A 14,652-nucleotide genomic window follows, 5' to 3' on the forward strand; every position below is an offset into this window, starting at 1 on the left:
AATAATAATAACTCACTTCTGCGATGCTTTCAAGTTTACAGAGTGCTTTATGTTCCTTATCGTACAAGATCCTCACAGCAATCTTGTGCTATTCTTACCCATCATTCCTCATTCCAGAGACACTTGGCAACTTGCCTAGGGTGACAAAGGGAGCAAAGAGCAAAGGCCGGTCCAAGTCCAGGCCTCTGGGGACCTTCGGGCAACGGGCACCGATGCTTCCTTGGATGAAGCACTCCGTGCCAAGAGAGCTTTGGAAGAAGGAGCCTCCAGGGACCAGCCTGGGTCCTAAGGTGCAGAATGCCAGGGACCCTCCCTGCCTCTGTATCAGCCTGAAGTGGATGGGATGCATTTATTGGACAAAACCCCAATAAAGGGCCTTGCAGAGTTGCCCAAGACTCCCTTGAGCCTCTACAGACTGGCAGTGGGAAGAATAACTATTTACATCGCAGATTGGGGACTTGGCATGATCTGCCACCCTTGGATGGCTTTTAAAGGAAATGCGGCTAAAGCCATAATGTGCTTTTGACAGCTCTTGAATTAAGACTCTTAAAGGAAGACCAATATGGTGGCCTAGCAAAGAGACCAACTGATAGCACTAGCAGCCAACTATCCCTAAGAAAAAAGAAGAGAATGGGTCTGGGTAACATGGTGGAGTGTAAGTCAAGAATGGAGCTCTAACAGGGAAGCTAGGTAGCATAGACTTCCAGGCCCAGAAACAGGAGGACCTGGGTTCAAATGTGACTTAGACACTATCCAGCTGGGTGACCCTGGGCCAGTCACTTAACCCCAAATTGCCTAGCCCTCACCATTCTTTTGCCTTAGAATTTATCCTAAGGCAGAAGGTAAAGGTTTACAAAAAACAAAAAGAATGGAGCTGTGCCAACAACCACGTGAGCTGGTAACGTGATGGAAAATGAAACAGGTGTGGTGGAGTCCTCTTCCCACCCAGAGTAACATTCAGGCATGTAACAACATGTGAAAAGTCCTCACCAGAAAAAAGCATGCTTCCATGCTGTCGGAGCAAGGAGATCAGGAGATAAAAGGGTTAGACTTTACTTAGCTATCGCTACTTTCTTAGACCCCATTGACTCTTGGGCCCCCAGAATCTGAATTCGATGCCCAGAAGTCAAATAGCATTGTGTCACGAAGATATACTCCTGTCCAAGGAAGTTTATAAATTCAGAAAAGAAATTTCATTGAGGGTTTTTTTAAACCCTTATCTTCTGTCTTAGAATCAATGCTAAGTATCCATCCCAAGGGAAAAGAGCATTAAGGGATAAGAAAAGGGTTAAGTGACTTGTCCAGGGTCACACAGCCAGCAAGTATCTGAAGTAAGATTTGAACCCAAGGGGGCAGCTGAGTAGCTCAGTGGATTGAGAACCAGGCCTAGAGACGGGAGGTCCTAGGTTCAAATCTGGCCTCAGCCACTTCCTAGCTGTGTGACCCTGGGCAAGTCACTTGACCCCCATTGCCTAAAAAAAAAGATTTGAACCCAAGACCTCCCATCTCTAGGTCTAGTGCTCTATCCACTGAGCCACCTACCTGCCCCCATTTCCTTTTTGTTTGCTTGTTTTTTAAACCCTTACCTTCCCTCTTAGAATCAATACTGTGTATTGGTTCCAAGGCAGAAGAGTGGTAAGGGCTAGGCAATGGGGGTCAAGTGACTTGCCCAGGGACACACAGTTAGAAAGTGGCTGATATCAGATTTGAACCCAGGACCTTCCATCTCTAGGCCTGGCTTTCAATCCACTGAGCCACCCAACTGCCCCCCCCCATTTCAATGAATTTTAAAAGATGTGTAGATGTGTAGACAGAAGTAATGTTGCCCTATAATCTTATGACAAATCTAAGGTTTTGTTCTAGAAATCTAATGTCTAAACCAAGGGAAGCGATTGTCCTATTTTCCTCAACCCTGGTCGGCCCACACTTGGAGTTTTGCCAACACATCACATAAATGGGCATCATTAAGCCCCATCTCTGTGCCAGGCCCTGTGCTAAGTGACAGGTATCCAAGGAAAGACCCCCAAACCACCTCTGCTCCCGAGGAGCTTACAGCCTCATGCCCGAGGCCGCAAGCCTACGACAATGTATCCACAAGATTTAGAAAATAAGGTCTTACGGCCAGGATGGCTCCTTACCTCGTGGCAACTCAAAGTAGAGCATTTAAGAGAAAAGTTCAGCCTCGCAAACTCCAACCTGAAAGCACAGAGGACTGAGGAACAGCAAGGAGGCAGCGTCACGGGTCCAGGAGCGTGGAGGGAGTTTGGGGACTTGCTTTAGGAAGGAAGGACACACGCTGACAAATTGAACCGTGTCCATAGGGCCGGAAGGACTCGAGATCCATTTGATACGAGGCCTGGCTAAAGGAACTGCAAATGGTTAGACCAGAGGAGAGAAGATGGAGTTTGGGGGCAAAGGGGGCAGTGACACCATCTTAAAATATTTGAAGGATTTTCTTGTCACAGAGGAATCGGACGTGTTCTGCAAGGCTAGGAATAGTGAGAGGAAGTTAGAAGAAGAGTTCAGCTCAATGTAAGATGAATTTTGTTAACAATTAGAGCTCCCCAGAGCTGGAACAGGCCCCCTCTAGAGGTAAAGGCCGACCAATCCCTTGTCAGAGATTTTGAAGAAGAGTCCTGTTTAGATATCGTTTTGGTTCAGCCACTTTGGAGCTCCCTTCAAAAACAAAGATCTAGGGACAGTGAGGATAGAGCACTGGACTGGAGTCAGGAGGACCGGAATTCAAATCCAGCCCCAAATGCTTACTAATGTCATTTAACCTCATTTGCCTATAAAAAAAAATCTGACACTACTCAAACCAAAAAGTCTCTGATTTAGGGTTTCATTCCACTTAGTCATTAAACGACTTGCTCAGATTCCCATTCTGTATGTGTGAGAAACTGGACTTGGTCCCCAATTACAGGAACTCTAGCACTGCTCTCTGTCCACTGTACCACACTACCTCATTCTTCTATGCTGTTATTATTATTATTGTGTTGCTATTGTTATTATTACTACGGTAGTTGCTATGCTTTAAGCATTTTATCACCCTGTGGCTAGACTAGTTTTGAATGGCTGGAGTCCTCAGCCAACAGCCCTTCAGCAGGCCTTTGCCACTCAGGAGGACTTGTCAAAGCGTTGTGTGCATCAGAAGATGACTTTGGGAGAGGACATCATTGAATCCAACAAAAACCTCTGTATGACATGGTGAAAATGTCTAGGGCCATTTTACAGGCCTCCCCCTCAGAAGAGATTCATGGGAAATCATGCCACTGAAAACCCCTGACCAAAAGTTAGTGTATAGATAGAAGATGTCATTGAAGAACAAAAGACAAAAATGGGAACTGAATATATCAACCAAGAGCTGGGATTGTGGGAAGAGACTCGTGAGCCCTTTGTTGGGATTGGGGGCTGGTGTCATTCACCAGCGTTTTAGGGGATGGGCTGATTCTTGGCCCAGGGAGGATCTAGGAATGGAGTATTTGTGAACTAAGGGGATAATATATAGATCAGAGTCATCAAGTGCCCAATTGCCCTTAGGCTGCCTGGAAGGCAGACCTCTTCAGACAGTCTAAGTGTCTTCTCTATCCCAAACTTTAATTATAGTTTTGATATCTCCAGGAAAGGAATCCTGGGGTTCTTTTTGTGATTGTGCTTTTTTTCCTTTGATGTGAGACAAAGCTAAAAATAAGGACGGACATTCTTCTCCAGGGTGGGAGTGTCCTTTATATACCCAAAGCCTCACTTCCTCCCTCTTCCCCCACCCAAGGAATACCCTGGAATACTATATTCAGTCCTGAATGTCACAATGATCAGATGGTGGATGTCCAGAGGAGGGGCTTCTGGGAGAAGAGTTTGAAACCATGTCACATGGTGATTGATTCATAGAAGTATACATTTTTAGCTTTCAAAACAAAATAGTCAGAAGGGACATAATTTTTAATTTTTTTTTACCATTAATTTCACAAACATATGAATAACAAAAAAGACAATAAAGAAAATAACCCATATTATAGGGAGAAGCTATGATTGCATTGGTTTAGGGAATTATCCCATAAAGGAGCTCCCTTTACCAATGTAGTTTGGCACTTTCTCTGCCATTTAGAGTCTTAGCAAGTAGCCTAGAGCTCCGAGAGCTTAAAATTATGACTAACCACCATGACTAAGTCTTACATCGCATGTTGATTATATATTAAATAATAATTATTAAAAAATTAAAATAATAATAGCTATATAGTGTTTTTAAGGTGTTTTTTTTAACCCTTACCTTCTGTCTTGGAGTCAATACAGAAGAGTGGCAAGGGCTAGGCAATGGGGGTCAAGTGACTTGCCCAGGGTCACACAGCTAGGAAGTGGCTGAGGCCAGATTTGAACCTAGGACCTCCCATCTCTAGGCATGGTTCTCAATCCACTGAGCTACCCAGCTGCCCCCTTGTGTTTTTAAGTTTACAAAGCACAGGGTCACACAGCCAATATAATGTGGGACTTAAACCCAAGTTGGCCTGGCTTCCAGACCAGCTCTAACCACTATACAACCTTGTCACTTCTTTATGTGATTGCTCTCTTCAAATGTTTGTTGGGCTGACAAGTTGAAGAGGATTAGAATTTTTTTTTTATAATACCATTTTATAGTATTTTAAAGTTTGAAAAGTACTTTGTCTACATTAGTTCATTTGAGTCTTATCACAGTACTATGAAATGGCATTGTGGTTGTTATCATCCTCATTTTATAAATGGAGAAACTGAGATAATCACCAATGATATGACCTGAGTCTAGGTCTTCCTGTCTCAGCCCAGTACATTCCATTATGCCATCCCACTCTTGTTACTTTGCTCTAGAAAGCAGACCTGGGGGAGAGTTGCAGAGAGACAAATCTCAATTGGAAATAATGAAAAACTCCCTCCAAAACAGAGCCATCCAGAAGTAGAATGAGATGCTTCTGAAGCTAGAAGTCTTCAGGCTGAGGCTGGATATTCATTTGTTAGAGATAGTGTACAGGACCTGCCTGGTTCCATCATTCTCTAAGGTCTTGGATTTGTTGGGAAACTCAGTGGGCCTTCAACATGTTGTGAATGAGCAATTGCTCGGGCAACACGCATTTATTAAATGTCCACTCTGAGGGCAGCAGGGTAGCACAGTGGATGGTGATTAAGGGCTAAAAATCTGAGCTCGTCCAGGTGAGCTTTGGAGTTTTGTGCTAATCATGCCTTTATCCATTGCTCTGTTTTTCAGAAATAAGAGGAAGAAACTGAGAGGCTAAAAAACAACCATGGCATCAGATGCTAGTCACATGCTTGAGGCTGCCCTTGAGCAGATGGATGGGATTATTGCAGGTAAGCTTGCTTTGGAATCAAAATAGCTGCCCCTGGATCATTTTCCCCCATTGTTCTCACAAGCAGAAAGTATGGCAGGCTTTTAGGCATTTCTGATAAGAATGATGTTTCTGAGAGCTGTGGTACAGTGGATAGAGAGCTGGCCTTACAATCACAACAACTTCAGTACACATCTTGTCTCTGATACATTCTGGCTATGTGACCCTGGGCAAGTCCCTTAACTTGAGTGCTCCAGGCAATTTTTTTTTTTAAAAAACCCTCACCCTCTGTCTTGGAATCAATACTATGTATTGGTTCAAGGCAGAATTGTGGTAAGGGCTAGGCAATAGGGGTTAAATGACTTGCCCAGGGTCACCCAGCTAAGGAAGTGTCTGAGGCCAGATGTGGACCCAGGATGTCCTATTTCTAGGCTTGGCTATTTATCCAGTGAGCCACCTAATTGCCCCCAAGCCACTTCTTAAGACCATAAGCTGCAAACCTGCTTTAATGGAGAGATTATCCTCATAGGAAGTTCCTTCCCTACCAATGAAACCTTCTGTCAGGATCCCCAAAAAATGATGTATTCAAAAACACCATTTTTCTGTTAAAGCAAACATGGAACAGTGACAATTAATTGCTGAGTGACTACTACATATTCAAAGAGACATGAATTCTAAACTGTAGTTGATGTTGCAATCTAGTGACAATATTTATTGAAGTCATTAGCTCATGGGTAGTGGGTGGGGAAAATCATCTTGCAAGTTCCGTGTCTGCCCAACTGTTGGAGATCTTCTTTTTGCCATTCGGTTTCCTCTTTAAGCCAACTATTGGTTAATTTCCATAACTGGTAGGCTATGCCACCATTTACCAGTTAGGCCCTTTAAATATGAGATATGGTTTAAAAAAAAAAAGAGGGAAAAGAAAGGAAGGGGAGAGAAAAGAGAGGGGAGAGAAGAGGAAGAAAAAGAAAAAGAAAAAATTCATTGGCCAGTGGGAATACTCATCACTCCATCGACTTCTCTGATCAGTTAGTTCTCCAAAACACTCTTCATGTTTCAACCCTTTTGGAAAATGTTTCTGAAACTTAGGAGTCCACACAAAGTAGAAAACAGTAGACTCCCACTTTTAATCAGTCAGAAAAATCTGAACATGATCTGGCCATGATCTTTGAGAGCATCTAGTCCAGGATTCTTAACATGGGTTCATGGATCCCCTAGGGGTGTGTGGGTAGATTTCAGGGGTGGTCTATGAACTTTGGTAGGTAAAAAGGTTTCATCCTTATTTCAGTATAATTGGTTTCTGGCCTCAGATACTTCCTACCTGTGTGACCCTGGGCAAGTCCCTTAGCCCCCTTTGCCTAGCCCTTATCATGCCTCTGCTTTGGATCGATTCTAAGGTGGAATTATGGTAAGGGTTTAAAATAATACATATGTCTATACACATACACATACATATATAATTGGTTTCCCTTGTAATTGTATGTATTTTGTTTTGTTTATGTAAACATATTATTCTGAGAAACATTATTCATGAGTTTCATAAGATTGCCAAGAGGGTCCATGACACTAAGAAGTGTCTTGTCTCTGATCTAGTCCAGCCCCCTGAGAGAATACTGAGGCCAGAGGAGGGACAGTAGGATTACATGTCATAGGATTACATAGAATCAAAGCTAAAAGGAACTCCAGAGCTCCTCTAGACTGCTCACCTTGTTTAACAGATAAGGAAACTGAGGCACAGAGTGGTTAAGTTGGCCCAGATGGCAAGTAACAAAGACAAGATTTAAAGCCAGATCCTCGGACTCTAAATGTGCTGCTCTTCCTGCTGTGCTGCACACTCAGGGACTCACACTTAATAGCCAGACTTGGGCTTGAACCAACTCCTGAGTTTTAGGATTTCCCGGCCAATGTCCTTTCCACCAACCCTCAGCAGAGCCTTTGACATTCCCCAACCTTTCCACCTCCCTGACTGTCCTTAGTCATGTGGCAGCACAAGGGAATGGCCCAAGTTATAATGGTTCCAAGGGTCCTGGAGATTGGGGCAGGGGCAGCATCTTTGAATTGCCCATCTGTGTTTCTCAGTTAGTCATTTTAATGGCAATCTTTAGGCAGGTCTACATGCCCAGCACAACTCTTTCCCTGGTGACAGGTTACCCAAATTATAAGGAGAACGTTTAAGAGAAAAGTTCAGCCACTTGAAAAGCCAAATCTCAACACAGCAGCAAATTTCACACCATTTAAAGATGTCATATATTTAAGTTTTCTGTATGATTTAAAGAGAGAGCTGACGGAGACAGAGCCAAGAAGAATAATTCATTGAACAGCTGGATAAATTCCATTTATAAAGCATTCCAATGCAATATGGCCATCCAAGCTGGGCAGGACCATCAATTCCCCAGCTGATCCTGCAGGCCAATACTTAAATACCAGAGCTTTAAAAAAGTGTACGTACACACACACACACACACACACACACACACACGTGTAGGGATGTATAGATGTCACTATCTACATCAGTACATGTATACTCCAATTCTCCACATGTATGACCTTACTCTACTGTATTAATGTGTGTGTGCATGTATTTTATGTTTCACTGATTTAATAACCTTCCTGCCATCATCCCCCCAAATTCGACTTATTCAAAAATGTAGTTTGGGTAGTAATTGTATCATGTTGGTTTTTCTGGGGTTTTTTCTGTGTAATGTTTCATTTGCCAAAGGATAAATTCGTAGGATTATGTTTGATTTAAAATTAATATTATTGGGAATCTTAATAAAAGAAGTGCTGTAAAAAATCATCAGAGCAGGCCTGTGAGTCCCTGAGTTCTAATATAGATAATGCCACTAATGTGGACCCTTCCTGCTCTGGGCCTTAGTTTTTATCTCTCTGAAATGTGGATGTCGGACTAGCTAAGTTCCAAGGGCTTGTCCAGATTTAAAACTAAACTTTGCAGGTGGGAGGTGGATGTGTAACCGACAAAAGAGTGGTTGCCATAATCTGTGATGCGAAAATATGGTTTCACGACTGTGAATTGCCAAAACTGTAAAGATAATTTTTAGTGTCTTGAGTTAAATCAAAAATAAGTGGTCACCATGGGAAAAATTCCCAAATATGAAATACCCAAGTCTGTTGGGTTTTATGGAGATTTTTAATTAATATAAATGAAGGAATTAAGGGAAGAGAGACAGAGTAAGAGGAAATAATAAGAAAGCTAGGGCCTATTCCAAACTCTCTCCTTGAACTGTTTCAGACAGCTCCTTTTTAAAGAGAATTTTCTTCTATGTCACCTCCCCTAAATTTTCACATCTACCAATCACAGTAGACATTTTCCAAAGGACTGACCATTCTTAATTCACATCTTGTTATCACCTTCTCATGGGTTGGGGACTTTTTCATTGTTCAATAAGGAGTTTTACAACTTTATCTTCCCCTTAAGGTATGCCTAAATATGGGTGGAGTAAGGTTAAATTCTCAATACATTCCTGACCAAGTACCTGCATTGTTTAAATGGAGAATAACCTTAACCAAATGTTTTAAGGTAGAATCTGAGAAATTTTAAGATTCATGGATGAGAGGTTGGAACAAGTTATTTTAATGGTCCCATCTCAGCTTTTACAATCCATGAAAAAATCCTATTAGCTTTTTATATTCAAAGTTCACTAATTTTTTTTTTTAAAAACCCTTACTTTCTGTCCTAGTAACAACTCTTAAGACAGAAGGGCAAGGGCCAGGCATTTGGCAGGTAAATGACTTGTCCAGGGTCACACAACTAGGAAATGTCTGAGACCAGATTTGAGCCCAGGATTTTCTAACTCCAGGTCTGGTGCTCTATCCACTGAGCCACCTAGATGCTCTATAATCAATTTGTTTTTCCAATACTCAGTTTTTTAAAAAAGCAAGTTGGAACCCTCATCTGACCCAGTGATCATGTAAAGAACAGTAGAATCCAAAGCAACTCAGTGTTGGGATCTTAGGAGTCACCCAGACTGTCCCATACCTGAACATAGATTGCCTTCATGATATTCCTGCTCTCTCCTGGTTCTGCTTACTTCACCCTGCACCAGTCGGTAACCCTTTGAAGGCAATTTTGGATCATATTGCTGTTTGGGGCTTCCATGTAACACTTTTGACTCATAATCCACCTTGTAATCCATTCAGAACCTTAGGTACTTTTCTACCCTGTCCCTTATTTATTTAGCCATACTTCCCCCATGCTATACTTGTACAAATGAGAATGGGAACCTCTGTAGAATTATATGTTTATGTCTATTAAACTTGATCCTATAAAATCTGGCCCTGTTCAAATTTTTTTTTTGGATCTTGCCTCAGTCATTCAACATGTTTGCTATTCTCTTCAAGAATGTTTTCTGCAAATTTGACACACTTTATCTAAGCCTTCATCCATGTTACTGATAAATCTGATCTGCACAGGACCAAGGACAGATGCCTGAACTACACTGTAGACTTCCCTCTAAAATGTGCTCAAACTCTCAGAGACACTCTTGAGGTCCAACCATTCATCCAGTTCTAAATTCAGCTAACTGTAATATCACACACCCCAGACCTCTCCACTTTGTCTAATGTGAAAGACTTTGTCAGATGACTTGCTGGAATCTAGGTAAATAAACCTTATCTACTGCATTCCTCTGATCTACCAGGCTAATAACCCCTCAGAAAAGGAAATGAAGTGAGTTTGGCATGTCCTGTTCTTGCTAAAGCCTCTTGTCTCTTGGTGAGCATTTTTGTTCTTCTTACAACTGCATGCCTCTAATACCATGTTCCAAGGTTTTGCCAATAATCCAAGTCAAATGTTGGCCTCTCTCCTGTGGGATGAAAAATTTGAAGAATAAACTATAACATTTGTCATTTCAAAGTTTATTTCATTAGCAAGATATTCGAAGGGCATGAGGGTGAATCTAAAAATGTATGCATAGAGGCAGCTAGGTGACTCACTGGATAGAGAGCCAGGCCTGGAGATGGCAGGTCTTGGGTTTAAATGGGACCTTAGATATTTCCTCACTGTATGACCCCTGGGCAAGTCAATTAACCCCAGTTGCCCAGCTCTTGCCACTCTTCTGCTTTGGAACCAATATTTAATTTGATTTAATTTGATTCCAATATTTAATTGGAATCTAAATCGGAAGGTAAGAAAATTTTTTTTTAATGTATGCTTGGCATTAGCTAGCATTGTCCAGATTTTCTCATTTAGAACCTCTTCTATGGGGAGGTACAATGTGATTTCTTCAGAGATATAATGATAGATGCCAGACTTTATTAGGAACAGCATTGTGTAAAACATCCGCTAAGTAAAATTATATTCATCATTGGAGATGTTCTAGAGAGAAAAAAATGACTGCCTGCCTAAGGTCCTGGGGGAGGAATATTTAACACACTAGATAATAGTCCGACTCCCAAAACTTGTTGTCAGGTTATGATATTGAGTTGAATCTAATTAGATGAAATTTAATAGGGTTAAATTAAAGTTGTCACAGGTTCAAAATATTAATTTTCCCAGTATGAGGTAGGTGTGGCAAACAGCAGCTGATCTGAAAAAAAGAAGAGAGTTTTTAGTGGGCTTTAGAGTCGCCAGTGTGATATAGAAGCCATATCCACTAATTGCTAGTGCAGCCTCGGGCTGTGTTAAGAGAGACCTCGTTTCCAGAAATAAGGAGATAATTCGAACGTTGAGTTCAGTTCTGGGTACAGTCATTTAGGAAGGACATTAATTAGGAGGAGGACAGCCATGATGGTGAAGAGCCTTGAGTACATGCCAATTTACTCTGGAGAAAACTCTATTCAGTGCAGTGGATTCTAGGAGGAGGAACACATGACAGCCATCTCAAGATTTGGACAGGCTGTCACGTGGAAGAGGGATGAAACTTGTTTTGTTTTCAGAGGACAGAACTAGGCACAGGGGGCGGAAGCTGCAAACAGGCAAATTTAAGCTTGTTAGAAAGAAATGTTTCCTACGGTTTGTCCAAAAGTGGAATGGGTTGCCTAAGAGGTCATGGATTACCCATCACTAGAGTTCTTCCACAAAGGCTAGCTGACGACTAGCAAATTATGTCTTATTGAGAATTCATTTTCTAATATGGGCTGTATGTGGCGGCTACTACAAATCCCTTGAAATTCTGAGATGGGAGAAAATGCAATTAAGAAGAGATATTTAGTATTACTCATTCTTATCCTACCTCCTATAGAAGGGTGGTGAGGAGTTAATATAAAAGGTTGGACTGGGTTATTTAAGAGTAGAGAAGCCAGGAATTTTAATTAATTCCAAAGAAATTTATTTATAAAATATAGAAAAAGAGAAAGTAAGAAAATCAGAGAGAGAATAGGGCAAGATATGTAGGCTACACACTAAGTATTTTGCTCCGGTCCCTGGCTCAACCCAGGTATGACTAATTAGCCCTTAGCCAGAGGGACCCCGGCTTTGAGTCAAGGAAGCCTCTCTCAAGAGGATAGGTCTCTCCTGAGGCTAGTCCTTTCAGAAAATCCAGGAGTCAGCCTTTTCCACTCAACCCACGTGGTAGTTTTAAGTAAAGTCAATGCAGTCTGAGATCCTCAGTCAGAGCTCCCAAAAGACTAAAAAGCCCCTCACAGGAAGAGCTGGCATTTTTAAAGACCATTTCTTTTTGTGACTTCCTGTGACTTTCTTTCATTATATGTGTACCAATTACAGCTAAAGCTTTTGCTTAGAACTGCCCAGGGGCAATCAGTTGATTCTGATTCTTTACTCACTATTGAACACGTGGGTCACAGACCTCCCCCACTCAAGTGTAAGTGGGGTGTTTACACTTCTGGTGATTAAATCTAAAACTGTGCAGGGGAGAGTTAATTTAATCTTAACAATTGGGGAGAGTTGATTTAATCTTCACACACCCCTCCACCATAATAGGTTTTTCCCCCTCAACCTTTTTGTGATATAATTTACCCCCATTTTACTTCTCTCTTCCCATTTTTCTTAGTGCAATCCTCTTTTTTTATCCCCTAGATTTTTTACATGTCATCCTAACCAGTTTACTACCACACTCTATATGTATGCTACTTCTAACTACTATGATGATGACAATTTTAAGTTACAGATATCATCTTTCCACATAGGAATATAAACAATTTGACCTTATTAAAGCCCTTAAATTTTTTCTCTTATTACCTTGTTATGCTTCTCTTGAATTTTGTATCTGGACATCAAATTTTCTGTTTAAGTCTGGACTTTTCTTCAGGGAAGCTTAGAAATTTTCTATTTTATTAAATGGCCATACATTCCTCTTAAAGTATATAGTCAGTTTTGACTATATTTGGATAGGTGATTCTTGGTTCTCTTATCTTGCAGAATATCATTTTCCAACCCTTCTGGTCTTTCAATGTGAAAGCTGCCAAATCCTGTGTAATCCTGACTGGAGTTCCTTGATATCTGAATTGTTTCTTTCTGGCTGTTTGCAGTATTTTCTTGTTGGCCAAAGTCCTCTTGAACTCAGCTATAACATTCCTGGGAGTTGTCATTTGGGGATTTATTGCAGGAGGTAGTCTGTGGATTCTTTTAATTTCTATTGTGCCCTCTAGTTTAAAAATATCAGGGCAGTTTTCATGGATGATTTCTTGTAGTATGATGTCTAGGATTTTTTTGGTCATGACTTTTAGGTAGTCTAATGCTTTTTATTTTTTTTTTTAAATCCTTACCTTCTAAGGCAGAAGAGTGGTAAGGGCTAGGCAATGGGGGTTAAGTGACTTGCCCAGGGTCACACAGCTAGGAAGTGTCTGGGGTCAGATTTGAACCCAGGACCTCCCATCTCTGGGCCTGACTCTCAATCCACTGAGCCACTCAGCTGCCCCCTCTAATGCTTTTTAAATTGTCTCTCCTGGATCTATTTTCTGGGTCAGTTTTTTTTTCAAGGAGATATTTCATATTTTCTTCTATTTTTTCACTTTTGATTTTGTTTTCTTGTTTTTGATGTCTTGTCTTGTCTTGATGTCTTGAAGTCTTTAGCTTCTAGTTGCCCAATTCTAATTTTTAAAGACTGAATTTCGTCCATGACCTTTTGATCCTCCTTTTCCATTTGGTCCATTCTACTTTTCATGAAACTCTTTTTCTTCATTGGATTTTTGTACCTCTTTTTCCATGTGATCAATTTTGGTTTTTAAGCTATTGTTTTTGTATTACTTTCATTTCTTTTTCCCATTTTTCTTCAATCTTTCTTATTTGATTTTTGAATTATTTTTTGAGTGCTTGAGGCCAGTTTCCATTTTTCTTTGAAATTTTTCATGTGGCTGCTTGGATCTCACCATCCCTTATTGAATCTGTGCTTTGTTCTTTGTCTCTATAGAAATTCTCTTGAGTTAGGTGTTTTTATTGCTATTTGCTCATTTTCCCAGCCTTTTTTTTTTGCCTGTGAATTGGGAATTCTGAAAGCTGATGATTCTGTCTCTTCTGCTAATGACTTGCAAGTCTTAGTACTATGAGCAATTTTTCCCTGGGACTAGGTCTTCATCATAGCATAGCCTTGAAAGGACCCAGCACTATGGACTTCTGGGCTATGGACTTCCAGCCCTTGCTGCAGGCTAGTGCCAGGCCCTGGGACTTCAGGGGGTGGGTCTGAGTTGTGGGATACTCTATTGTTGGTATAGCCATGGTCTTGGGAGCCTGAAGTTGGCCTTTACCCAGACTTGAAACCTGGTGTAGAAGTTGGGTGGAGGTGGATCAGCATGCCTCTGTTTTCAGTTTTGCTTCCAGTTCTCCCTTATCCCATGAAAATCTCTACCTATCTTTTAAGTTGAGTTCAGTGGGAGAACCCCCTCACTGTGTCTTGTTGTTGGTTTTTTGACTCCTGTCATTTTGAGGCATTTTTTAAAGATTAGCTTGGATGGATTGTCAGAGTGGTTTCAGCCTTTGCTGCTACTAAGCTGGCATCTTGGCTTTGCCCCCAAGAAGAGATGTTTAGATAGTAATTTTAGTGACTGGCAGGCATTTCATCTTTGATGGGCCCTACACATAGTAGGTACTTAATAAATGTCGGTTGAGTTGAAGACAGTTTTGCTCCTAGAGTGACAGAGTTCAGAAGGGGGTGATGATGTTGAGAGAGTCTGAGGGATGGAGCAGAGTGATATAATATATAATATATTCCACATACTAATATGATATGTATTCCTGGGTTGGAATATTATACCACTTTCTTGGGTTTGAGCAAGTCACACATGTTGTACAGGCTTCATTTTCCTCATGTGTAAAGTGTGGTGGTTATAATAGATAACTTCTAAAGGTCCTTTTCTACTTTGAATCTATGATCTTATGAGAACATGTCCTCTGCTATAAATTTGGAAGATGGGGTGGGACTAGAAG

General features: G+C 41.1%; 1 protein-coding gene across 14 annotated transcripts in view; it reads left to right on the forward strand.

Annotated features, from left to right (window-relative positions):
* Nucleotides 1-14,652, forward strand: part of PPFIBP2 (PPFIA binding protein 2) — a 195,643-nt gene that overhangs the window by 38,536 nt on the left and 142,455 nt on the right. For 13 of the 14 annotated variants that reach the window (XM_007496981.3, XM_007496983.3, XM_007496982.3 and 10 more), the window contains exon 2: nt 5,234-5,334. In XM_007496981.3, coding sequence (XP_007497043.2) covers nt 5,271-5,334 — 64 coding nt within the window. In that variant the 5' untranslated portion in view covers nt 5,234-5,270. Of the gene's footprint in view, nt 1-5,233; nt 5,335-9,970; nt 10,045-14,652 lie in introns of those variants that run through there. The other variant, XM_056802233.1, reaches the window with a different exon arrangement.

The sequence above is a fragment of the Monodelphis domestica genome, chromosome 6 (assembly GCF_027887165.1).
Source record: "Monodelphis domestica isolate mMonDom1 chromosome 6, mMonDom1.pri, whole genome shotgun sequence".
NCBI classification, from domain to species: Eukaryota; Metazoa; Chordata; class Mammalia; order Didelphimorphia; family Didelphidae; genus Monodelphis; species Monodelphis domestica.